This window comes from Nerophis lumbriciformis, linkage group LG04, assembly GCF_033978685.3.
Source record: "Nerophis lumbriciformis linkage group LG04, RoL_Nlum_v2.1, whole genome shotgun sequence".
In the NCBI taxonomy this organism is placed as follows: domain Eukaryota; kingdom Metazoa; phylum Chordata; class Actinopteri; order Syngnathiformes; family Syngnathidae; genus Nerophis; species Nerophis lumbriciformis.
Window position 1 is genome coordinate 53,056,207 of NC_084551.2, and position 25,449 is coordinate 53,081,655.

The 25,449-nt window shown below is 37.4% G+C and overlaps 1 protein-coding gene across 2 annotated transcripts in view; it reads right to left on the reverse strand.

The window, feature by feature from the left end:
• bbs9 (Bardet-Biedl syndrome 9) overlaps nucleotides 1–25,449 on the reverse strand; it is a 449,751-nt gene that overhangs the window by 350,978 nt on the left and 73,324 nt on the right. For both annotated transcript variants that reach the window (XM_061957178.2, XM_061957169.2), the window contains exons 9-13: nucleotides 22,534–22,663; nucleotides 15,196–15,377; nucleotides 10,702–10,778; nucleotides 10,457–10,510; nucleotides 10,274–10,376 (exon numbers count right to left, since the gene is read on the reverse strand). In XM_061957178.2, the coding sequence (XP_061813162.2) occupies nucleotides 10,274–10,376; nucleotides 10,457–10,510; nucleotides 10,702–10,778; nucleotides 15,196–15,377; nucleotides 22,534–22,663 (546 nt within the window). The remainder of the gene's footprint in view (nucleotides 1–10,273; nucleotides 10,377–10,456; nucleotides 10,511–10,701; nucleotides 10,779–15,195; nucleotides 15,378–22,533; nucleotides 22,664–25,449) is intronic.

The following is a 25,449-nucleotide window of genomic DNA, read 5'->3' on the forward strand; positions in this document are numbered from 1 at the left end:
CCCATGGACTTCCTCGTATCTCGTTCAACACGTTGGTAACACTCACTTCAGTTAACTACACACATAGTCTTACACCACACACTCTTGTATTCTAGTTCACACTCCATTTCCTTAGTTTAGTAGTATTGTTTGTTATTATTTATATATATATATATATATATATATATATATATATATATATATATATATATATATATATATATAATAAATAATTGTATATACTGCCCCCTGGTGTCTGTTTTCCGTCACCTCCCCTCAGTAAACACAACATAACAGTCGCAATTTTACAAGAAAAGCTTAACATTTTGGCAATTTTATGAAAAGAGTCATAATTTTACTCGACAAAAGTCACAATTTTATAAGAAAACTTTAACATTTTGGCAATATTATAATAATAATCAGAATTTTACTTGGCAAAGTTATGACAAAAGTCATAATTTTACTCAAAAAATGTCACCGTTTTACAAGAACAAAAAAAATTGGCAATATTGTGATAAAAGTCCGATTTTTTTATGACAAATGTCACCACTTTACATAAAACAGTAACAATTCTATGAGAAAATATTGCAATATTACAGAAGCAGAAAATATGAGAAATTGTTCCCAATTTTATAAGAAGAAAATTGACATGAAAAAAATACTTTTAAATTTTTTTTAGAATTTTTCTGTTGTAATTGGTTTTTAATCTTCATTATTTACTTCAAGTTATTACAGTATGTCTCTATATACATATATATTTTATCAGTTTTATTAATGTGGGCCAAAAGGGGGCGCATTTAAAAAAATTTACACACACGTGTTATTACATATGTTGGCCGGAGGGGGAGCACTTTTAAAAGCGACACACAGTCAATGTGAAAAATCCCTCCTTTTTGGGACCACCCTCATGTTGATAGATGTCACCACCAGGGGTGCAAATGAGACATTCTCTATTAGATGCAATGTTATTGGGACCATGATTTGATTATCAGTCATTATATGGACAGCACTTTTTCTTGTTGATGTCTCAAGAAGGGTAGAAATACAAGAACACACACACACACACACACACACACACACACACACACACACACACACACACACACACACTATTGTATTTCTGAACTTCTCGAGACGTGAGAAAAAAGCCTCCCTCTTTAGGACCACCCTTTCTAGATATATAAAGATGTGTATTTACAACATTAATAATATATACATACTATGCACATATAAAACGTTTGTTGTGAAAAATTTGTTGAAATTTTACAAGAAACACGTAGAATTTTGGCAGTATTATATTAAAAGTCAAAATGTTGCTCAACGCAAGTCAAAATCTTACAAGAAAAATGCAACATGTGTGCAATATTATGATAATCGTCGCAATTTGACAAGAAAAGCTTAAAAATTTGGCAATTTTATGATAAGAGTCATAATTTTACTCGACAAAAGTGACCATTTTATAAGAACATTTCACAACTTCACAAGAAAAACTTTGAATTTTGGCAGTATTATAATAAAAGTCGTCATGCTACGCAACATATTGGCAAATTTATGAAAAGAGTCGTAATTTTACTCAAGTCACAATTTTATAAGAAAACTAACATTTTGGCAATATTATAATAATAATCAGAATTTTACTTGGCAAAGTTATGACAAAAGTCATTTTACTCAAAAAATGTCACTATTTTACAAGAACAACAAAAAAACTGGCAATATTGTGATAAGTCAGATTTTTTTATGACAAATTTCACCACTTTACATAAAACAGTAACAATTTTATGAGAAAATATTGCAATATTACAGAAGCAGAAAGAATGAGAAATTGTTCCCAATTTTATAAGAAGAAAATTGACACGAGAAAAATACTTTTAGTAAAAAAAAATTTTAGAATTTTTCTGTTTGTAATTGGTTTTTAATCTTCATTATTTACTTCAAGTTATTACAGTATGTCTCTACATACAAATGTATTATATTAATTTTGGCCAAAAGGGGGCGCATTTAATTTTTTTTTACACACACTTGTTATTTCATATGTTGACCAGAGGGTGGAGCACTTTTAAAAGCGACTCAGTCAATGTGAAAAATCCCTCCTTTTTGGGACCACCCTCATGTTGATAGATGTCACCACCAGGGGTGCAAATGAGACATTCTCTATTAGATGCAATGTTATTGGGACCATGATTTGATTATCACTCCGTATATGGAACGCACTTATCCTTGTTGATGTCTCAAGAAGGGTAGAAATACAAGAACCCACACACACACACACACACACACACACACACACACACACACACACACACACACACACACACACACACACACACACACACACACACACACACACACACACAAATTGTATTTCTGACCTTTTTGAGACGTGAGGAAAAAAGCCTCCCTCTTTAGGACCAGCCTTTCTAGATATATAAAGATGTGTATTTACAACATTAATAATGTATACACACTATGCACATATAAAAAGTTTGTTGTGAAAAATGAGTTGAAATTTTACAAGAAACACGTAGAATTTTGGCATTATTATAATAAGTCAAAATTTTGCTCAACGCAAATCAAAATCTTACAAGAAAAACGGAACATGTGTGCAATATTATGATCATCGTCGCAATTTGACAAGAAAAGCTTAAAAATTTGGCAATTTTATGATAAGAGTCATAACTTTACTCGACAAAAGTCACCATTTTATAAGAACATTTCACAACTTCACAAGAAAAACTTTGAATTTTGGCAGTATTATAATAAAAGTCGTCATTTTACTCAACGCAAGTCAAAATTATCCAAGAAAAACTGAACATTTGAGCAATACGATAAAAGTTGGAATTGTACTCAATAACAGTCGCAATTTTACAGGAAAAGCTTAACATTTTGGCAATTTTATGAAAAGAGTCATAATTTTACTCGACAAAAGTCACAATTTTATAAGAAAACTTTAACATTTTGGCAATATTATAATAATAATCAGAATTTTACTTGGCAAAGTTATGACAAAAGTCATTATTTTACTCAAAAAATGTCACTATTTTACAAGAACAACAAAAAAATTGGCAATATTGTGAAAAGTCAGATTTTTTTTATGACAAATGTCACCACTTTACATAAAACAGTAACAATTTTATGAGAACGAATATGAGAAATTGTTCCCAATTTTATAAGGAAATTGACACATGAGAAAAATATTTTAGTTAAAATTTTTTTTGAATTTTTCTGTTTGTAATTGGTTTTTAATCTTCATTGTTTACTTCAAGTTATTACAGTATGTCTCTATATACATATTTATTTTATTAGTTTTATTCATTTTGGCCAAAAGGGGGTGCATTTAAATTTTTTTACACACACTTGTTATTTCATATGTTGACCAGAGGGTGGAGCACTTTTAAAAGCGACACACAGTCAATGTGAAAAATCCCTCCTTTTTGGGACCACCCTCATTTTGATAGATGTCACCACCAGGGGTGCAAATGAGACATTCTCTATTAGATGCAATGCTATTGGGACCATGATTTGATCATCAGTCCTTATATGGAAGGCACTTTTCCTTGTTGATGTCTCAAGAAGGGTAGAAATACAAGAACACACACACACACACACACACACACACACACACACACACACACACACACACACACACACACACACACACTAATCTTCCTTAGTCAAACAATTTTGAAAGTGACGATAAGAGTGGAAAATTAAACAGTTCTTTACCTTCATAAACACTACTGTAAGTGCACAAGGATGTACTTTGCCTATGTGTGTGTGTGTGTGTGTGTGTGTGTGTGTGTGTGTGTGTGTGTGTGTGTGTGTGTGTAAGTGACACAACAGTAGCAATAGTGAGCGTGTTAGTCGTTAATTTCAGTTTGACTGGAGCGCGAGCCGTTCACAACACCACATCCCCAGTGTGTCTAGTTGCGACTTGGACACCTTCCTCCGTGCCTGGCGGCTGCAAATGTCATGTGTCCATGATTGTTTCCACTGTGGAACCAGAACCAGAACTCATGGAAGCCGTCATTCACTTCCAGACACGAACGCGCCTTTGCAATTTTGTAGCTTTCGCTCTATTAGTGGTCAGTGTTTGGGAAATTACTTTTAAAAAGTAATTACTTTTAGTTACTCAATACTTCTCCAAAAGAGTAACTGATTTACTCACGGAATTGCTCTTTAATACATACAAATAATTACTACGGCAAAGTAACTATTGTTTTACTTACAAAACCAAAAACCAGTGAAGTTGTCACGTTGTGTAAATAGTAAATAAAAACAGAATACAATGATTTGCAAATCCTTTTCAACTTATATTCAATTGAATGCACTACAAAAACAAGATATTTGATGTTCAAACCCATAAAAAAAATTTTTTTTTGCAAATAATAATTAACTTGGAATTTCATGGCTGCAACACGTGCCAAAGTAGTTGGGAAAGGGCATGTTCACCACTGTGTTACATGGCCTTTCCTTTTAACAACACTCAGTAAACGTTTGGGAACTGAGGAGACACATTTTTGAAGCTTCTCAGGTGGAATTCTTTCCCATTCTTGCTTGATGTACAGCTTAAGTTGTTCAACAGTCCGGGGGTCTCCGTTGTGCTATTTTAGGCTTCACACATTTTCAATGGGAGACAGGTCTGGACTACAGGCAGGCCAGTCTAGTACCCGCACTCTTTTACTATGAAGCCACGTTGATGTAACACGTGGCTTGGCATTGTCTTGCTGAAATAAGCAGGGGCGTCCATGATAACGTTGCTTAGATGGCAACCAATGTTGCTCCAAAACCTGTATGTACCTTGCAGCATTAATGGTGCCTTCACAGATGTGTAAGTTACCCATGTCTTGGGCACTAATACACCCCCATACCATCACACATGCTGGCTTTTACACTTTGCACCTAGAACAATCCGGATGGTTCTTTTCCTCTTTCGTCCAGAGGACATGACGTCCACAGTTTCCAAAAACAATTTGAAATGTGGACTCGTCAGACAACAGAACACTTTTCCACTTTGTATCAGTCCATTTTAGATGAGCTCAGGCCCAGCGAAGCCGACGGCGTTTCTGGGTGTTGTTGATAAACGGTTTTCGCCTTGCATACGAGAGTTTTAACTTGCACTTACAGATGTAGCGACCAACTGTAGTTACTGACAGTGGGTTTCTGAAGTGTTCCTGAGCCCATTAGGCGATATCCTTTACACACTGATGTCGCTTGTTGATGCAGTACAGCCTGAGGGATCGAAGGTCACGGGCTTAGCTGCTTACGTGCAGTGATTTCTCCAGATTCTCTGCACCCTTTGATGATATTACGGACCGTAGATGGTGAAATCCCTAAATTCCTTGCAATAGCTGGTTGAGAAATGTTTTTCTTAAACTGTTCAACAATTTGCTCAGGCATTTGTTGACAAAGTGGTGACCCTCGCCCCATCCTTGTTTGTGAATGACTGAGCATTTCATGGAATCTACTTTTATACCCAATCATGGCACCCACCTGTTCTATTAGCCTGTGGGATGTTCCAAATAAGTGTTTGATGAGCATTCCTCAATCAATCAATGTTTATTTATATAGCCCTAAATCACAAGTGTCTCAAAGGGCTGCACAAGCCACAACGACATCCTTGGTACAGAGCCCACATAAGGGCAAGGAAAAACTCACCCCAGTGGGACGTCGATGTGAATGACTATGAGAAACCTTGGAGAGGACCGCATATGTGGGTAACCCCCCCCCCTCTAGGGGAGACCGGATGCAATGGATGTCAAGTGGGTCTGACATAATATTGTGAGAGTCCAGTCCATAGTGGATCCAACATAATAGTGAGAGTCCAGTCCATAGTGGATCCAACATAATAGTGAGAGTCCAGTCCATAGTGGATCTAACATAATAGTGTGAGAGTCCAGTCCATAGTGGATCTAACATAATAGTGAGAGTCCAGTCCATAGTGGATCCAACATAATAGTAAGAGTCCAGTCCATAGTGGGGTCAGCAGGAAACCATCCCGAGCGGAGACGGGTCAGCAGCGCAGAGATGTTCCCAACCGATGCACAGGCAAGCGGTCCACCCCGGGTCCCGACTCTGGACAGCCAGCATTTCATCCATGGCCACCGGACCTGTGTGTCTCCCTCTCCTCAACTTTCTCAGTCTTTTTTGCCACTTGTGCAAGCTTTTTTTAAACATGTTGCAGGCATCTAATTCCCAATGAGCTAATATTTGCAAAAAATAACAACGTTTTCAAGTGTGATCATTAAATATCTTGTCTTTGCAGTCTATTCAATTGAATATAAGTTGAAAAGGATTTGCAAATCATTGTATTCTGTTTTTATTTACCATTTACACAATGTGACAACTTCACTGCTTTTGGGTTTTGTATAAAAAATGTCCTTATCGCGGTGGATTAAAACCTTTTAACAGACACAAGTGGATGGTTCAGTGTAAGAAATAGCGTGCTGGAGGTTGTTGGAACACGAGGCCATGGATCGAAAGAATCAATACAAAACATGTGTTGTGAGTACACAAACGCAACACATATGTTTCAGTAATGAATATGAAAAGCAAATGTCTTGCTGGAGGGAGAGAGCGACGGTATTTCAAGGCGGTGCACGGCGAGCGAGAGCAGTGCGTTATTAGCAGGTGCACACATTGCTGCACGGATGCGTCGTAAATCAGCAGGCACCAGCGGTCAGTTTGAGGGAGCGCGCCCAATGAACGGGTTGAGAAGGTTACAGCTCCGTTATGGAAATCACAGGAGCTTTGTGATGCTGCTCTCTGATGGAGGACACAGACATTCTCAGAATATTACCATCTGTTCTGTTCAGGAGACGTATGATAGTAGGGAAGAGTGCTGAGATTGATTGATTAGGACTAGAGATGCCCTAAAACAGTGGTTCTCAAATGGGGGTACTTGAAGGTATGCCAAGGGGTACGTGAGATTTTTTTTAAATATTCTAAAAATTGCAACAATTCAAAAATCCTTTATAAATATATTTATTGAATAATACTTCAACAAAATATTAAAGTAAGTTCATAAACTGAACATCAAATCAAGTAGGCTATTCCATTCATTACCATAAACCCAGAGTTTTCCCCATGCCATGATGGTTTGACCCTCACTAAAATGTCTGTCAAAATGCAACAATGCAATATTCAGTGTTGACAGCTAGCTTTTTTGTGGACATGTTCCATAAATATTGATGTTAAAGATTTATTTTTTTGTGAAGAAATGTTTAGAATGTGAATGTGTGTGTGAATGGGTGAATGTGGAAATAGTGTCAAAGCGCTTTGAGTTCCTTAAAAAGGTAGAAAAGCGCTATCCAAGTACAACCCATTTACCATTTACCATCTTCCACCGTGCTGCCCAATTATTTTAATTAAAAAATCAATTTTTTAATTTTATTTTTTAAATCTATTAAGAATCGTGACATATAACATTGCAATTAATTCGAAAAATATTTTCGTTTTTTTTTCGTTTTTTACACCCTGACTGCAAATGAGATATAACAACTGGACAGTAGTTGCCATAATCGGTTATTAAAGGCCTACTGAAAGCCACTACTACCGACCACGCAGTCTGATAGTTTATATATCAATGATGAAATCTTAACATTGCAACACATGCCAATACGGCCGGGTTAGTTTACTAAAGTGCAATTTTAAATTTTGCGCAAAATATCCTGCTGAAAACGTCTCGGTATGATGACGTCAGTGCGTGACGTCACGAATTGTAGAGGACATTTTGGGACAGCATGGTGGCCAGCTATTAAGTCGTCTGTTTTCATCGCAAAATTCCACAGTATTCTGGACATCTGTGTTGGTGAATCTTTTGCAATTTGTTCAATGAACAATGGAGACAGCAAAGAAGAGAGCTGTGGGTGGGAAGCGGTGTATTGCGGCCGACTGCAGCAACACAAACACGGCCGGTGTTTCATTGTTTACATTCCCGGAAGATGACAGTCAAGCTTTACCATTGGCCTGTGGAGAACTGGGACAACAGAGACTCTTACCAGGAGGACTTTGAGTTGGATACGCAGACGCGGTACCGTGAGTACGCTTCCAAACATTTGATCGCTTGCCCGTACGTGCGTGCCGCTATGTGCATGTCACGTACGTAACTTTGGGGACATTGGGGAAATATATGTGCTGTATGAACTTTGGGGAGGTGAACGGTACTTTGGGCTGTGGGATTGAGTGTGTTGTGCAGGTGTTTGAGTTGTATTGGCGGGTTAAATGGACGGGAGGGGGGAGGTGTTTGTTATGCGGGATTAATTTGTGGCATATTAAATATAAGCCTGGTTGTGTTGTGGCTACTCTTGTCTTTATTTACTGTTTTAGTCATTCCCAGCTGAATATCAGGTCCCACCCGCCTCTCACAGCATCTTCCCTATCTGAATCGCTCCCACTGCCCTCTAGTCCTTCACTCTCACTTTCCTCATCCACGAATCTTTCATCCTTGCTCAAATTAATGGGGAAATTGTCGCTTTCTCGGTCCGAATCGCTCTCGCTGCTGTTGGCCATGATTGTAAACAATGTGCAGATGTGAGGAGCTCCACAACCTGTGACGTCACGCGCATATCGTCTGCTACTTTCGGTACAGGCAAGGCTTTTTTATCAGCGACCAAAAGTTGCAAACTTTATAGTCGATGTTCTCTACTAAATCCTTTCAGCAAAAATATGGCAATATCGCGAAATGATCAAGTATGACACATAGAATGGACCTGCTATCCCCGTTTAAATAAGAAAATCGCATTTCAGTAGGCCTTTAAACACACATACAAAAGTACCAAAAATTCCCACATAGGGAACGGCGTGGCGCAATTGGGAGAGTGAGCGTGACAGCAACCTGAGGGTTCCGGTTCAATCCCCACTTTCTACCAACCTCGTCACGTCCGTTGTGTCTTTGAGCGAGACACTTCACCCTTGCTCCTGATGGGTCGTGGTTAAGGCCTTGCATGGCAGCCCCCGCCATCAGTGTGTGACTGTGTGTGTGAATGTGGAAATAGTGTCAAAGCGCTTTTGAGTACCTTGAAGGTAGAAAAGCGCTATACAAGTATAACCCATTTACATATTGGGAATCGGCACCGTATCGGTTCAAATGTGAACGGTAGCCATCCCTAGTTGAGCGTGTGTATGATGGAGAAGATACACAATGAGGAAAGATGTGTGGTGCTAACATGAAGAAGGACTGAGGGACCATTTTAACATGTTTACCAAAGCTAGTCTGTAAACCAGGGGTGCTCATTACGTCGATCGCGAGCTACCGGTCGATCGTGGAGGGTGTGTCAGTCGATCACCAACCAGGCATTAAAAAAATAGTCCTAAAAATGAGCGATCATAAATCTTCACTATGACGTCACTTTCGTCACTTGATTGACATTCACGGCACCGGAGGGTCCTGTGAGATGACGCTGGCTGCTGCCAGCTCATTAAAATGACTGACAGGAAGGCGAGAAACACTTTATTTCAACAGACTCTGGCGCCGTACCTGTCGTCGAAACTCCAAAGACCGACTGCACAGTTGCACAATAAAAGCGCTGCTTCATCCTGCCTGCGCTACCAAAATAAGAGTCTCAGAAAGCTGGCGTGCACAAGCTAGCAAGCTACGGAGTTTGCCGACAATGTATTTCTTGTAAAGTGTATACAAAGGAGTACGGAAGCTGGATAAATAAGATGCCAAAAACCAACCGCTTTCATGTGGTATTGGACAGAAAGGAGGACTTTTTTTTCTCCTCCATTCGAAAATGCGGACCTTATCAGCACTACTGTCTGATTCCAATCAATGCAAGTCATCACAATCAGGTAATACACCAACTTATATTCTTGTCTTCATGAAAGAAAGGAATCTATATGTGTTAAACATGCTTGTATTATCTTTAAACACCTTTAACTTATTACCAATATTAACTATAAGTGTTAAACATGCTTGTATTATCTTTAAACACCTTTAACTTGTTAACAATATTAACTGTATTAAACATACTTGTATTTTCATTAAACACCTTTAATTTATTAACAATATTAACTATATGTGTTAAACATGCTTGCATTATGATTAAACACCTTTAACTTGTTAACAAAAACATATATTTCATAAATAAGTAAATATAAATTATATATATGAATGAGGTAGATCCCCACGACTTGATCAATTGAAAAGTAGCTCGCCTGCAGAAAAAGTGTGAGCACCCCTGCTGTAAACGCAAGAAAATATACTTTGTCACAACAGGCAGGTGGATGAAAACACACACACACACACACACACACACACACACACACAAACATGCACACACACAGACTGACTGACCCATAGGTTGAAGGACAAACTGGTCCTGGGTGACAGCAAGCGGAGGCTGAACTGCTACGGTTAACTTGGAAGAGGACAACACGCTGATGGCCTTCACCTTCACCTGGACACCAGCAGGAGGAGGAGGGAGAGGATGAGGAGATGCAATCATACACAGGAGGAGAGAAGAAGAGCGGCGCTCACCTTGACTGTCACTGACGGGACAGGCAGGCCATCCATGTCTTGGATCAGCGCTCGCTGCGCAACAAGACAAAACAATCAATGTGTGGTGCTAACATGAAGAAGGACTGAGGGACCATTTTAACATGTTTACCAAATGTGTGTGTGTGTGTGTGTGTGTGTGTGTGTGTGTGTGTGTGTGTGTGTGTGTGTGTGTGTGTGTGTGTGTGTGTGTGCGTGTGTGTGTACGTGTGTGTGTGTGTGTGTACCGATGGGCTGTCCATCCTTGAAGACACGGATGCTGACATTGTCAGGGCCTCTTCACTTTCATCTTTACGCAGGATGTCTGGGAAAGTTACAAGTGAGCTTCGTCAATGTCATCATGCTAATTACTGGCGGTGTAACGACTGATTGATGGTCAACTTATACTCCTAAGATTCAAGTATATTGATCCGTGCTCTGCATGTTGGCCTTCCAAATATATATATATATATATATATATATATATATATATATATATATATATATATATATATATATATATATATATATATATATATATATATATATATATATATATATATATATACACAAACCCCGTTTCCATATGAGTTGGGAAATTGTGTTAGATGTAAATATAAACTGAATACAATGATTTGCAAATCCTTTTCAACCCATATTCAATTGAATGCACTAAAAAGACAACATATTTGATGTTCAAACTCAAACTTTTTTTTTTTTTGCAAATAATAATTAACTTAGAATTTTATGGCTGCAACACGTGCTAAAGTAGTTGGGAAAGGGCATGTTCACCACTGTGTTACATTGCCTTTCCTTTTAACAACACTCAGTAAACGTTTGGGAACTGAGGAGACACATTTTTTAAGCTTCTCAGGTGGAATTCTTTCCTATTCTTGCTTGATGTACAGCTTAAGTTGTTCAACAGTCCGGGGGTCTCCGTTGTGGTATTTTAGGCTTCATAATGCGCCACACATTTTCAATGGGAGACAGGTCTGGACTACAGGCAGGCCAGTCTAGTACCCGCACTCTTTTACTATGAAGCCACGTTGATGTAACACGTGGCTTGGCATTGTCTTGCTGAAATAAGCAGGGGCGTCCATGGTAACGTTGCTTGGATGGCAACATATGTTGCTCCAAAACCTTTCAGCATTAATGGCGCCTTGACAGATGTGTAAGTTACCCATGTCTTGGGCACTAATACACCCCCATACCATCACAGATGCTGGCTTTTCAACTTTGCGTCTAGAACAATCCGGATGGTTCTTTTCCTCTTTGGTCCAGAGGACACGACGTCCACAGTTTCCAAAAATAATTTGAAATGTGGACTCGTCAGACCACAGAACACTTTTCCACTTTGTATCAGTCCATCTTAGATGAGCTCAGGCCCAGGGAAGCCGACGGCGTTTCTGGGTGTTGTTGATAAACGGTTTTCGCCTTGCATAGGAGAGTTTTAACTTGCACTTACAGATGTAGCGACCAACTGTAGTTACTGACAGTGGGTTTCTGAAGTGTTCCTGAGCCCATGTGGCGATATCCTTTACACACTGATGTCGCTTGTTGATGCAGTACAGCCTGAGGGATCGAAGGTCACGGGCTTAGCTGCTTACGTGCAGTGATTTCTCCAGATTCTCTGCACCCTTTGATGATATTACGGACCGGAGATGATGAAATCCCTAAATTCCTTGCAATAGCTGGTTGAGAAAGGTTTTTCTTAAACTGTTCAACAATTTGCTCACGCATTTGTTGACAAAGTGGTGACCCTCGCCCCATCCTTGTTTGTGAATGACTGAGCATTTCATGGAATCTACTTTTATACCCAATCATGGCACCCACCTGTTCCCAATTTGCCTGTTCACCTGTGGGATGTTCCAAATAAGTGTTTGAGGAGCATTCTTCAACTTTATCAGTATTTATTGCCACCTTTCCCAACTTCTTTGTCACGTGTTGCTGGCATCAAATTCTAAAGTTAATGATTATTTGCAAAAAAAAAATGTTTATCAGTTTGAACATCAAATATGTTGTCTTTGTAGCATATTCAACTGAATATGGGTTGAAAATGATTTGCAAATCATTGTATTCCTTTTATATTTACGTCTAACACAAATTCCCAACTCGTATGGAAACGGGGTTTGTACAACACAAAGACAACGTTGAAACAATATGTTATTTGACGATGTTTAATCAATGTTGGGTTCTTATGTTGATTTGACCATTGAATTTTGGTCATTTTACAACCAATATTTTACAACACAAATACAATGTTGAAAGAACATATTTTTGACAACGTTTATGTTACGGTTGGGTTGCAGCTTACTGCGAGGTTTGTTCTCCCAGGATGCAAACGGACCACTCCGGACAGGACTTGCAGGTAGGAACATGATTTAATCGTAAATTAACACTCAAATGAGGTACAAAACAGAAAACAAAACGACGGAACAAGGTGCCGATCGCACTTGAAGCTAAAGCTACTACTTAGCACAGACTAGAGATCACTAGCAGGGGCTAGGAGACAAGCAAAACGTACGTAACAGTAGTGTGACGCAAACAAAGAAGCCAGACCGACTGACTGGCAAAGGCAGGCTTAAATAATGTCTCTGATTACAAACAAGTGCGTGTCCCGAACACAAGGGGCAGGTGAAACTAATACGTAGCCATGGTAACAAACTCAGAGGTGCATAAACAGGAACTAAGGAGTCCAAAACTAACAGAAAACACAAGTGACTCGAAAAACTTAAACAGACTATGATCCAGGCAGCGGATCATAACAGTTTAGTCAATGTCAGGTTCTGACATTGATTTGACCGTTGAAATTTGGTCATCGCTCAACCAACAACGTGGATCCAACGTTAGACAACAACTCAATTGACAAATGCAACTATTTTTCAACATTGTTTCAAAGTCAGTTTTAAAGGACATGTACGTATAATCAATGTTGTCTCAATGTCTTGTGTCTGCTGGGAGGGTAATCATTCAGATAAAATGTTGGTTACTCTACTTTTAAAGGGGAACATTATCACCAGACCTATGTAAGCGTCAATATATACCTTGATGTTGCAGAAAAAAGACCATATATTTTTTTAACCGATTTCCGAACTCTAAATGGGTGAATTTTGGCAAATTAAACGCCTTTCTATTATTCGCTCTCGGAGCGATGACGTCACAACGTGACGTCACATCGGGAAGCAATCCGCCATTTTCTCAAACACCGAGTCAAATCAGCTCTGTTATTTTCCGTTTTTTCGACTGTTTTCCGTACCTTGGAGACATCATGCCTCGTCGGTGTGTTGTCGGAGGGTGTAACAACACGAACAGGGACGGATTCAAGTTGCACCAGTGGCCCAAAGATGCGAAAGTGGCAAGAAATTGGACGTTTGTTCCGCACACTTTACCGACGAAAGCTGTGCTACGACAGAGATGGCAAGAATGTGTGGATATCCTGCGACACTCAAAGCAGATGCATTTCCAACGATAAAGACCCCCATTGAATCTGCCGGAGTGTGTGAGCAATTCAGGGACAAAGGACCTCGGTAGCACGGCAAGCAATGGCGGCAGTTTGTTCCCGCAGACGAGCGAGCTAAACCCCCTGGATGTCTTGGCTCACACCGTCCCTTATGCCACCGAAGATGATCAAGAGAAGAATATCGACCCTAGCTTCCCTGGCCTGCTGACATCAACTCCAAAACTGGACAGATCAGCTTTCAGGAAAAGAGCGCGGATGAGGGTATGTCTACAGAATATATTAATTGATGAAAATTGGGCTGTCTGCACTCTGAAAGTGCATGTTGTTGCCAAATGTATTTCATATGCTGTAAACCTAGTTCATAGTTGTTAGTTTCCTTTAATGCCAAACAAACACATACCAATCGTTGGTTAGAAGGCGATCGCCGAATTCGTCCTCGCTTTCTCCCGTGTCGCTGGCTGTCGTGTCGTTTTCGTCGGTTTCGCTTGCATACGGTTCAAACCGATATGGCTCAATAGCTTCAATTTCTTCTTCAATTTCGTTTTCGCTACCTGCCTCCACACTACAACCATCCGTTTCAATACATTCGTAATCTGTTGAATCGCTTAAGCCGCTGAAATCCGAGTCTGAATCCGAGCTAATGTCGCTATAGCTTGCTGTTCTATGCGCCATGTTTGTTTGTGTTGGCATCACTATGTGACGTCACAGGAAAATGGACGGGTGTTTATAACGATGGTTAAAATAAGGCACTTTGAAGCTTTTTTTAGGGATATTGCGTGATGGGTAAAATTTTGAAAAAAACTTCGAAAAATAAAATAAGCCACTGGGAACTGATTTTTAATGGTTTTAACCCTTCTGAAATTGTGATAATGTTCCCCTTTAATGGAAACTTCTTGAATGTTGAGTAGCAAATGTTTTTCTCTTGCTTAAGTGTTTATTTGAATAAGTTGTGAATGCATTGGCCATTGTTGTTGACTTGCTTGTTTGTACCCATAATTCATTCATATATATAATTCCCTTATGATAAATAACAGGAGTATAGGATCCACACGATCCACTATTGATTTCATGGTCACACTAATGATTTTTTGCCTTGAAAAATAGTGAATCAATTTCAACTCACTATCATCCTTAATAAACTAATATTGTTCCTGAATCGTGTGGGCTATCTTCAATTTTGATTGGAATCAAAACGTTATTGTTACACCCCTCCTCATTACCTACACCGGAGAGTCGCTTCATTAGGTACACAATGTGAAAGCTGGCGGCCCCCGTGTCCTACCCTGAGTCCTGCTGGCCTCGCGGATGAACTTGTGCAGTCTCTTCATCTCGGCGTCCGCCTGCTCATAGTCCACCTCTCTGGAGTCCACTTTAGGTGTGGAGAAGAAGGAGGGGTCGGTGCCCATGTAGGAGCAGAGGAGGTGACCGTCCCAACTCAGGCTGACCAGGGCGCCCTTCAGCTCCCTGACGACACAACCAGAGCACCAATTAGCCAATGAAACGGGACTGTCAAATTAATGAAGCAATCAAGCTCTGGGTTTTTGTGTCAGTGCGACCGCTTTAGGGACGTCAAAAGTTCTGTCAAGGTTCCTGACAGGAACAGAGAGAAGCAGGAAATGCTGAGTGATGCAATAATGTGTTTTAACAGCGTGAGTGTGCGCTAACTGGTTGCAGATGTGTTGTACTTCCAGGCCAGAGAAGCGGTAACACACACACACACACACACACACACACACACACACACACACACACACACACACACGCACACACACACACACACACATTCTTGTATTTTGTACCTTCTTGAGACCTGAGAAAAAAGCCTCCCTCTTTAGGACCAGCCTTTCTAGATATATAAAGATGTGTATTTACAACATTAATAATATATACATGCTATGCACATATAAAAAAGCTTGCTGTGAAAAATAAGTTGGAATTTCACAAGAAAAAGGTCACAATTTCACAAGCAAAACTTTTAATTTTGGCAGTATTATAATAAAAGTCATTTTACTCGAAGCAAGTCAAAATTTTACAAGAAAAACTGAACATTTGAGCAATATTATGATAAAGGTTGGAATTTTACTCAATAACGGTGGCAATTTCACAAGAAAAGCTTAGCATTTTACGAAAAGAGGCGTCATTTTACTCGACAAAAGTCACAATTCTATAGGAAAACTTTAAAATGTTGGCAATATTATAATAATAATCAGAATTTTACTTGGCAAAGTGATGACAAGAGTCATAATTTTACTAGAACATTTTCACTATTTTACAAGAACAACAAAAAAATTGGCAATATTGTGATAAAAGTCAGAGTTTTATACGACAAATGTCACCATTTTGCATTAAAAAGTAATAATTTGACATTAAAAAAAAGTAATAATTTTATGATAAAATATTGCAATATTACAGAAACAGAAAGAATATGATAAATTGTTCCCAATTTTTTTTTTTAAAGTAGACACATTGTGAGAAAAAGACTGCTTTTAGTTCATTTATTTTGGGGGGATTTTTTTGTTTGTAATTGGTTTTTAATCTTCATTATTTACTTCAAGTTATTACAGTATGTCTCTATATACATATTTTTATTTATTTTTGTATTAATTTTGGCCAGAGGGGGCACATTTCAATTTCTTACACACACTTGTTATTTCATATGTTGACCAGAGGGGGAGCACTTTTAAAACAGACACAGTCATTTTGAAAAATCCCTCCTTTTTGGGACCACCCTCATTAACATAACTACAAACTTAACCAAAGTGAACGTGGTAGATTTAAGCATAAAATAAAGTAGAACAGACAACAAATGTAAAAAGACACACTTTTGCAATGGAGTTCAGGGTGCGCATCTGACAAAAGTCACAATTTATAAGAAAACTTTAAAATGTTGGCAATATTATAATAATGATCAGAATTTTACTTAGCAAAATGATGACAAAAGTCATTATTTTACTCAAAAAATGTCACTATTTTACAAGAACAACAAAAAAATTGGCAATATTGTGATAAAAGTCAGGCTTTTATATGACAAATGTCACCATTTTGCATTAAAAAGTAGTCATTTTGACATAAAAAAGTAATAATTTTACGAGAAAATATTGCAATATTACAGAAACAATATGAGAAATTGTTCCCAATTTTATAAGAAAAATGTCGACACATTGTGAGAAAAAGACTGCTTTTAGTTCATTTATTTTGGGGGGAATTTTTTGTTTGTAATTGGTTTTTAATCTTCATTATTTACTTCAAGTTATTACAGTATGTCTCTATATACATATTTGTATTTATTTTTGTATTAATTTTGGCCAGAGGGGGCACATTTCAATTTCTTACACACACTTGTTATTTCATATGTTGACCAGAGGGGGAGCACTTTTAAAACCGACACAGTCATTTTGAAAAATCCCTCCTTTTTGGGACCACCCTCATTAACATAACTACAAACTTAACCAAAGTGAACGTGGTAGATTTAAGCATAAAATAAAGTAGAACAGACAACGAATGTAAAAAGACACATTTTTGCAATGTAGTTCAGGGTGCGCTTCTGACAAAAGTCACAATTTATAAGAAAACTTTAAAATGTTGGCAATATTATAATAATGATCAGAATTTTACTTAGCAAAATGATGACAAAAGTCATTATTTTACTCAAAAAATGTCACTATTTTACAAGAACAACAAAAAAATTGGCAATATTGTGATAAAAGTCAGGATTTTATATGACAAATGTCACCATTTTGCATTAAAAAGTAGTCATTTTGACATAAAAAAGTAATAATTTTACGAGAAAATATTGCAATATTACAGAAACAATATGAGAAATTGTTCCCAATTTTATAAGAAAAATATCGACACATTGTGAGAAAAAGACTGCTTTTAGTTCATTTATTTTGGGGGGAATTTTTGTTTGTAATTGGTTTTTAATCTTCATTATTTACTTCAAGTTATTACAGTATGTCTCTATATACATATTTTTATTTATTTTTGTATTAATTTTGGCCAGAGGGGGCACATTTCAATTTCTTACACACACTTATTATTTCATATGTTGACCAGAGGGGGAGCACTTTTAAAACCGACACAGTCATTTTGAAAAATCCCTCCTTTTTGGGACCACCCTCATTAACATAACTACAAACTTAACCAAGGTGAACATGGTAGATTTAAGCATAAAATAAAGTAGAACAGACAACAAATGTAAAAAGACACACTTTTGCAATGGAGTTCAGGGTGCGCATCTGACAAAAGTCACAATTTATAAGAAAACTTTAAAATGTTGGCAATATTATAATAATGATCAGAATTTTACTTAGCAAAATGATGACAAAAGTCATTATTTTACTCAAAAAATGTCACTATTTTACAAGAACAACAAAAAAATTGGCAATATTGTGATAAAAGTCAGGATTTTATATGACAAATGTCACCATTTTGCATTAAAAAGTAGTCATTTTGACATAAAAAAGTAATAATTTTACGAAAAAATATTGCAATATTACAGAAACAATATGAGAAATTGTTCCCAATTTTATAAGAAAAATGTCGACACATTGTGAGAAAAAGACTGCTTTTAGTTCATTTATTTTGGGGGGAATTTTTTGTTTGTAATTGGTTTTTAATCTTCATTATTTACTTCAAGTTATTACAGTATGTCTCTATATACATATTTGTATTTATTTTTGTATTAATTTTGGCCAGAGGGGGCACATTTCAATTTCTTACACACACTTGGTATTTCATATGTTGACCAGAGGGGGAGCACTTTTAAAACCGACACAGTCATTTTGAAAAATCCCTCCTTTTTGGGACCACCCTCATTAACATAACTACAAACTTAACCAAAGTGAACGTGGTAGATTTAAGCATAAAATAAAGTAGAACAGACAACGAATGTAAAAAGACACATTTTTGCAATGGAGTTCAGGGTGCGCTTCTGACAAAAGTCACAATTTATAAGAAAACTTTAAAATGTTGGCAATATTATAATAATGATCAGAATTTTACTTAGCAAAATGATGACAAAAGTCATTATTTTACTCAAAAAATGTCACTATTTTACAAGAACAACAAAAAAATTGGCAATATTGTGATAAAAGTCAGGATTTTATATGACAAATGTCACCATTTTGCATTAAAAAGTAGTCATTTTGACATAAAAAAGTAATAATTTTACGAGAAAATATTGCAATATTACAGAAACAATATGAGAAATTGTTCCCAATTTTATAAGAAAAATATCGACACATTGTGAGAAAAAGACTGCTTTTAGTTCATTTATTTTGGGGGGAATTTTTTGTTTGTAATTGGTTTTTAATCTTCATTATTTACTTCAAGTTATTACAGTATGTCTCTATATACATATTTTTATTTATTTTTGTATTAATTTTGGCCAGAGGGGGCACATTTCAATTTCTTACACACACTTATTATTTCATATGTTGACCAGAGGGGGAGCACTTTTAAAACCGACACAGTCATTTTGAAAAATCCCTCCTTTTTGGGACCACCCTCATTAACATAACTACAAACTTAACCAAGGTGAACATGGTAGATTTAAGCATAAAATAAAGTAGAACAGACAACAAATGTAAAAAGACACACTTTTGCAATGGAGTTCAGGGTGCGCATCTGACAAAAGTCACAATTTATAAGAAAACTTTAAAATGTTGGCAATATTATAATAATGATCAGAATTTTACTTAGCAAAATGATGACAAAAGTCATTATTTTACTCAAAAAATGTCACTATTTTACAAGAACAACAAAAAAATTGGCAATATTGTGATAAAAGTCAGGATTTTATATGACAAATGTCACCATTTTGCATTAAAAAGTAGTCATTTTGACATAAAAAAGTAATAATTTTACGAGAAAATATTGCAATATTACAGAAACAATATGAGAAATTGTTCCCAATTTTATAAGAAAAATGTCGACACATTGTGAGAAAAAGACTGCCTTTAGTTCATTTATTTTGGGGGGAATTTTTTGTTTGTAATTGGTTTTTAATCTTCATTATTTACTTCAAGTTATTACAGTATGTCTCTATATACATATTTGTATTTATTTTTGCATTAATTTTGGCCAGAGGGGGCACATTTCAATTTCTTACACACACTTGTTATTTCATATGTTGACCAGAGGGGGAGCACTTTTAAAACCGACAGTCATTTTGAAAAATCCCTCCTTTTTGGGACCACCCTCATTAACATAACTACAAACTTAACCAAGGTGAACATGGTAGATTTAAGCATAAAATAAAGTAGAACAGACCACAAATGTAAAAAGACACATTTTTGCAATGGAGTTCAGGGTGCGCATCTGACAAAAGTCACAATTTATAAGAAAACTTTAAAATGTTGGCAATATTATAATAATGATCAGAATTTTACTTAGCAAAATGATGACAAAAGTCATTATTTTACTCAAAAAATGTCACTATTTTACAAGAACAACAAAAAAATTGGCAATATTGTGATAAAAGTCAGGATTTTATATGACAAATGTCACCATTTTGCATTAAAAAGTAGTCATTTTGACATAAAAAAGTAATAATTTTACGAGAAAATATTGCAATATTACAGAAACAATATGAGAAATTGTTCCCAATTTTATAAGAAAAATGTCGACACATTGTGAGAAAAAGACTGCTTTTAGTTCATTTATTTTGGGGGGAATTTTTTGTTTGTAATTGGTTTTTAATCTTCATTATTTACTTCAAGTTATTACAGTATGTCTCTATATACATATTTTTATTTATTTTTGTATTAATTTTGGCCAGAGGGGGCACATTTCAATTTCTTACACACACTTGTTATTTCATATGTTGACCAGAGGGAGAGCACTTTTAAAACCGACACAGTCATTTTGAAAAATCCCTCCTTTTTGGGACCACCCTCATTAACATAACTACAAACTTAACCAAAGTGAACGTGGTAGATTTAAGCATAAAATAAAGTAGAACAGACAACGAATGTAAAAAGACACATTTTTGCAATGTAGTTCAGGGTGCGCTTCTGACAAAAGTCACAATTTATAAGAAAACTTTAAATTGATGGCAATATTATAATAATGATCAGAATTTTACTTAGCAAAATGATGACAAAAGTCATTATTTTACTCAAAAAATGTCACTATTTTACAAGAACAACAAAAAAATTGGCAATATTGTGATAAAAGTCAGGATTTTATATGACAAATGTCACCATTTTGCATTAATAAGTAATAATTTGGACATAAAAAAGTAATAATTTTACGAGAAAATATTGCAATATTACAGAAACAGAAAGAATATGAGAAATTGTTCCCAATTTTATGAGAAATAAGTCGACACAATGTGACAAAAAGACTTCTTTTAGTTCATTTATTTTGGGGGGAATTTTTTGTTTGTAATTGGTTTTTAATCTTCATTATTTACTTCAAGTTATTACAGTATGTCTCTGTATACATATTTTTTATTTATTTTTGTATTAATTTTGGCCAGAGGGGGCCCATTTCAATTTCTTACACACACTTGTTATTTCATATGTTGACCAGAAAATTTTATTTGACAAATGTCACCATTTTGCATTAAAAAGTAATAATTTTACGAGAAAATATTGCAATACTACAGAAACAGAAAGAATGTGGTTAGAGTGGAATTGGGGGTTAAATCACCAAAAATGATTACCGGGCACGGCCGCCGCTGTTGCCCACTGCTCCCCTCACCTCCCAGGGGGTGAAACAAGGGCATGGGTCAAATGCAGAGGACACATTTCAACACACCTAGTGTGTGTGTGACAATTATTAGTACTTTAACTTTAACTTAAATATGAGAAATTGTTCCCAATTTTATAAGAAAAAAGTCGACATTTTTTATTATTTGTTTGTAAATGTTTTTTAGTCTTCTTAATTTACTTCAAGTTATCACAGTATATCTCTAAATACATATGTTTGATATTTTTTTAATACATTTTGGCCAAAGGGGCCGCATTTTAATTTCTTACACACACTTGTTATTTCATATGTTGGCCAGAGGGGGAGCACTTCCAATTTTTACACACACTTGTTATTTCATATGTTGACCAGAGGGGGAGCACTTTTAAAAGTGACACGCAGTCAATTTGAAGAATCCCTCCTTTTTAGGACCACCCTCATTTTGATGGATGTCACCACCAGGGGTGCAAATGAGACATTCTCTATTAGATGCAATGTTATTGGGACCATGATTTATGTCATCACTTGTTCACACCTCCTCATATGGAAGCGACTTTTCCTTCTTGATGTCTCAAGAAGGGTAGAAATACAAGAACACACACACACGGGAGGGAGTCCAGATGAAGGCTCCACACCTGCACAGGAGGGAGTCACGGGCATTAAACGTTCACTTTAACTGCTGCGGAAACGCACTCACACACACGGCCGACTGTGACGGAAACACACTCTCACACTCAAAACAAAGCTCATACACACACACATACACACACACACACATAGGGGCGCTCCCGCCCACTAGTGTTGATGTTGAAGGCGAGCAAGCAGACAGGAACAAGGGACCGGGCCCACGTGCCAGGCTAATCTGAGACCCGGGAGGTGACGGAACACGCGGTCTGTTTCCGTGTGTGACGCGCGTTGTACTCACGGGAAGTTGGCCACGCGCAGCGCCACCGGCACGAAGGCCAGCTGGGCGGCCCACTTGAGAGTGACGTCCTGGTAAACCAGCAGCATGTTGGTGTGGTTGCCCAGCAGCAGGTTGGTGGTGCCATCCGTCACTAAGCAGGAACCAAAACAAATGGACTCATTGATTGACGATCATTAAACTGCTGTTTATTTTTGGCAAGGGGGAATCACAGATAATAAACAAAAAGGTCATTTTGTGTATGACGTGTGGCCAAAGGACAACGTGTTAACTTTGGAGGCACGTGACCAGATGTGGCTCGTGCCAAAAAGTCAAGTTACATTTTAGGGATGGACAAAAAAACAAAACGATTTACTTCCGAATCGCAATTCCTTTTGTGGAGAATGCATATATGTTTAAGAGTTCTTTCTTTATTCAGTCATGTTGAAATCAGCTAGTGTTTTTCCATTTGTACTCTTTCTATTTTTTCATTTTATGTCCGCAAGTAAACTGTGTGTGTTACCTTGAAGGCTTGCAATGCAGGAGTTGGAGTACTCCCTTATATCGTATCTGTAGTAGAACACTGAGCCTGTATTCCTTTCTGGGGAGGGTGGGGGCTTTCTTCGTATGCAAGAAGTTGTCTCTTCCGTTTGAATGTTTGAGTTTGAGTTTGAGTTTGAGTTTATTTCGAACATGCAAGTATACAACATGATACATCACAATCTCCAGTTTCTCTTTTCAACATGTTCGAAAAGGAGTAGGAAGAAGCAGAGCTTATTTAATCCTACCCCTTTTCTTTTACATAACAGTTGCTAAAACTTTTGTTTTGTTAGACCATCCCGAGATGACGGTATGACTGTATTGATGTGGGCTGGTCTCCTGAAGCTTCAGTAAAACTTGTTAATATTCCTATTCTGTCTTGATGGTCCTTCTTACTCTGCATATATGTCATCTGAAAGAACTTGGGATTGACCAGTGACTTTAATTCCCTGAGAGGGAATACTGGCCAGGCGCAAAACTATTCATACCAATTCTACATCAATTTATCATTTTCAATCATTAGTCCGACTTAAAGGGGAACTGCACTTTTTGGGGAATTTTGCCGATTATTATGTTTTTTATGCATTCCAACTTGTATTGAACAGCAAGGTGGCTAGCAATGCAGCTAATGGGAGTACTCTGCCTATAAAACCCTTTAAACATTACAGCAGTGTTTTTCAACCACTGTGCCGCGGCACACTAGTGGGCCGTGAGATATTGTCTGGTGTGTCGTGGGAAATCATGCAACTTCACCTAATTGGTCCCGAAAAATATTTTTTGCAAATCAATAGTTATAATTAGAAATGTCCGATAATGGCTTTTTTGCCGATATCCGATATTCCGATATTGTCCAACTCTTAATTACCAATTCCGATATCAACCGATATATACAGTCGTGGAATTAACACATTATTATGCCTCATTTTGTTGTGATGCCCCGCTGGATGCATTAAACAATGTAACAAGGTTTTCCAAAATAAATCAACTCAAGTTATGGAAAAAAAAATGCCAACATGGCACTGCCATATTTATTATTGAAGTCACAAAGTGCATTATTTTTTTTAACATGCCTCAAAACAGCAGCTTGGGATTTGGGACATGCTCTCCCTGAGAGAGCTTGAGAAGGTTGAGGTGGGCGGGGTTGGGGGGTGTATATTGTAGCGTCCCGGAAGAATTAGTGCTGCAAGGGGTTCTGGGTATTTGTTCTGTTGTGTTTATGTTGTGTTACGGTGCGGATGTTCTCCCGAAATGTGTTCGTCATTCTTGTTTGGTATGGGTTCACAGTGTGGCGCATATTTGTAACAGTGTTAAAGTTGTTTATACGGCCACCCTCAGTGTGACCTGTATGGCTGTTGACCAAGTATGCATTGCATTCACTTGTGTGTGTGAAAAGCCGTAGATATTATGTGACTGGGCCGGCACGCAAAGGCAGTGCCTTTAAGGTTTATTGGCGCTCTGTACTTCTCCCTACGTCTGTGTACACAGCGGTGTTTTAAAAAGTCATACAATTTACTTTATGAAACCGATACCGATAATTTCCGATATTACATTTTAAAGCATTTATCGGCTGATAACATCGGCAGTCCGATATTATCGGACATCCCTACTTTAAAGTAAGGATAGTCTTACTTAAATGAAATGTTTGGCTCCTTGGCCCACCTGCACAAGACCACAGTTCCTAATGCATGGTTTGCTTCTACCACCCAAACTGTGTTTAGTACCCACAGAACTCCCAGAACATTTAAGTTAGGCTAACTTTGCATCGGAACAAAGGAGAAATGTGCAGAAAAACGCAGAGATGACATCACTTGGCATCCGAGACATTTAGGTTTGGGCAAGTAGCTGAGTTAGATATACACGTTCTGCTGTGGTCCACGGCGAGCATCAGGAGCTATAAATACTAGACGTCCGGCCCATCCCACCAACGCTGCAGCTACCACCGACTTTGACGTGAGGTGACGGCCACACGCAGCGCTTGGGAGTTGAAAGATGGCGGGCGTGGCGGTCAGCGGGGGGTCTTAATGACAGAGTGTGTGTTGCTTGCACGCCAAAACAAACACACACCCTCAATATTTTTTACATCATAATTATAGCAATAACTCAGGATACCAAGGTTTCTTACTCCCAACATTCAAGGTCATTCCAAACAATATGTGCCATTTCCCCAGAATACAATTAAATTATAAAATTTAATACTTTGAAATAAAAAGGATGAAGCAATTTCTGTAGAGACTAGTGTGAATGCTCCAATTCTGAAGCTGAACTGAAATGATGATGGAATGTAGAATAAATCTAAGAATAGTTTGAATGTTGAAATGGTTTGAATGTTGAAATGGTTTGAATAGTAGAATGGTTTGAATGGTAAAATGGTTTGAATGTTGAAATGGTTTACATGTTGAA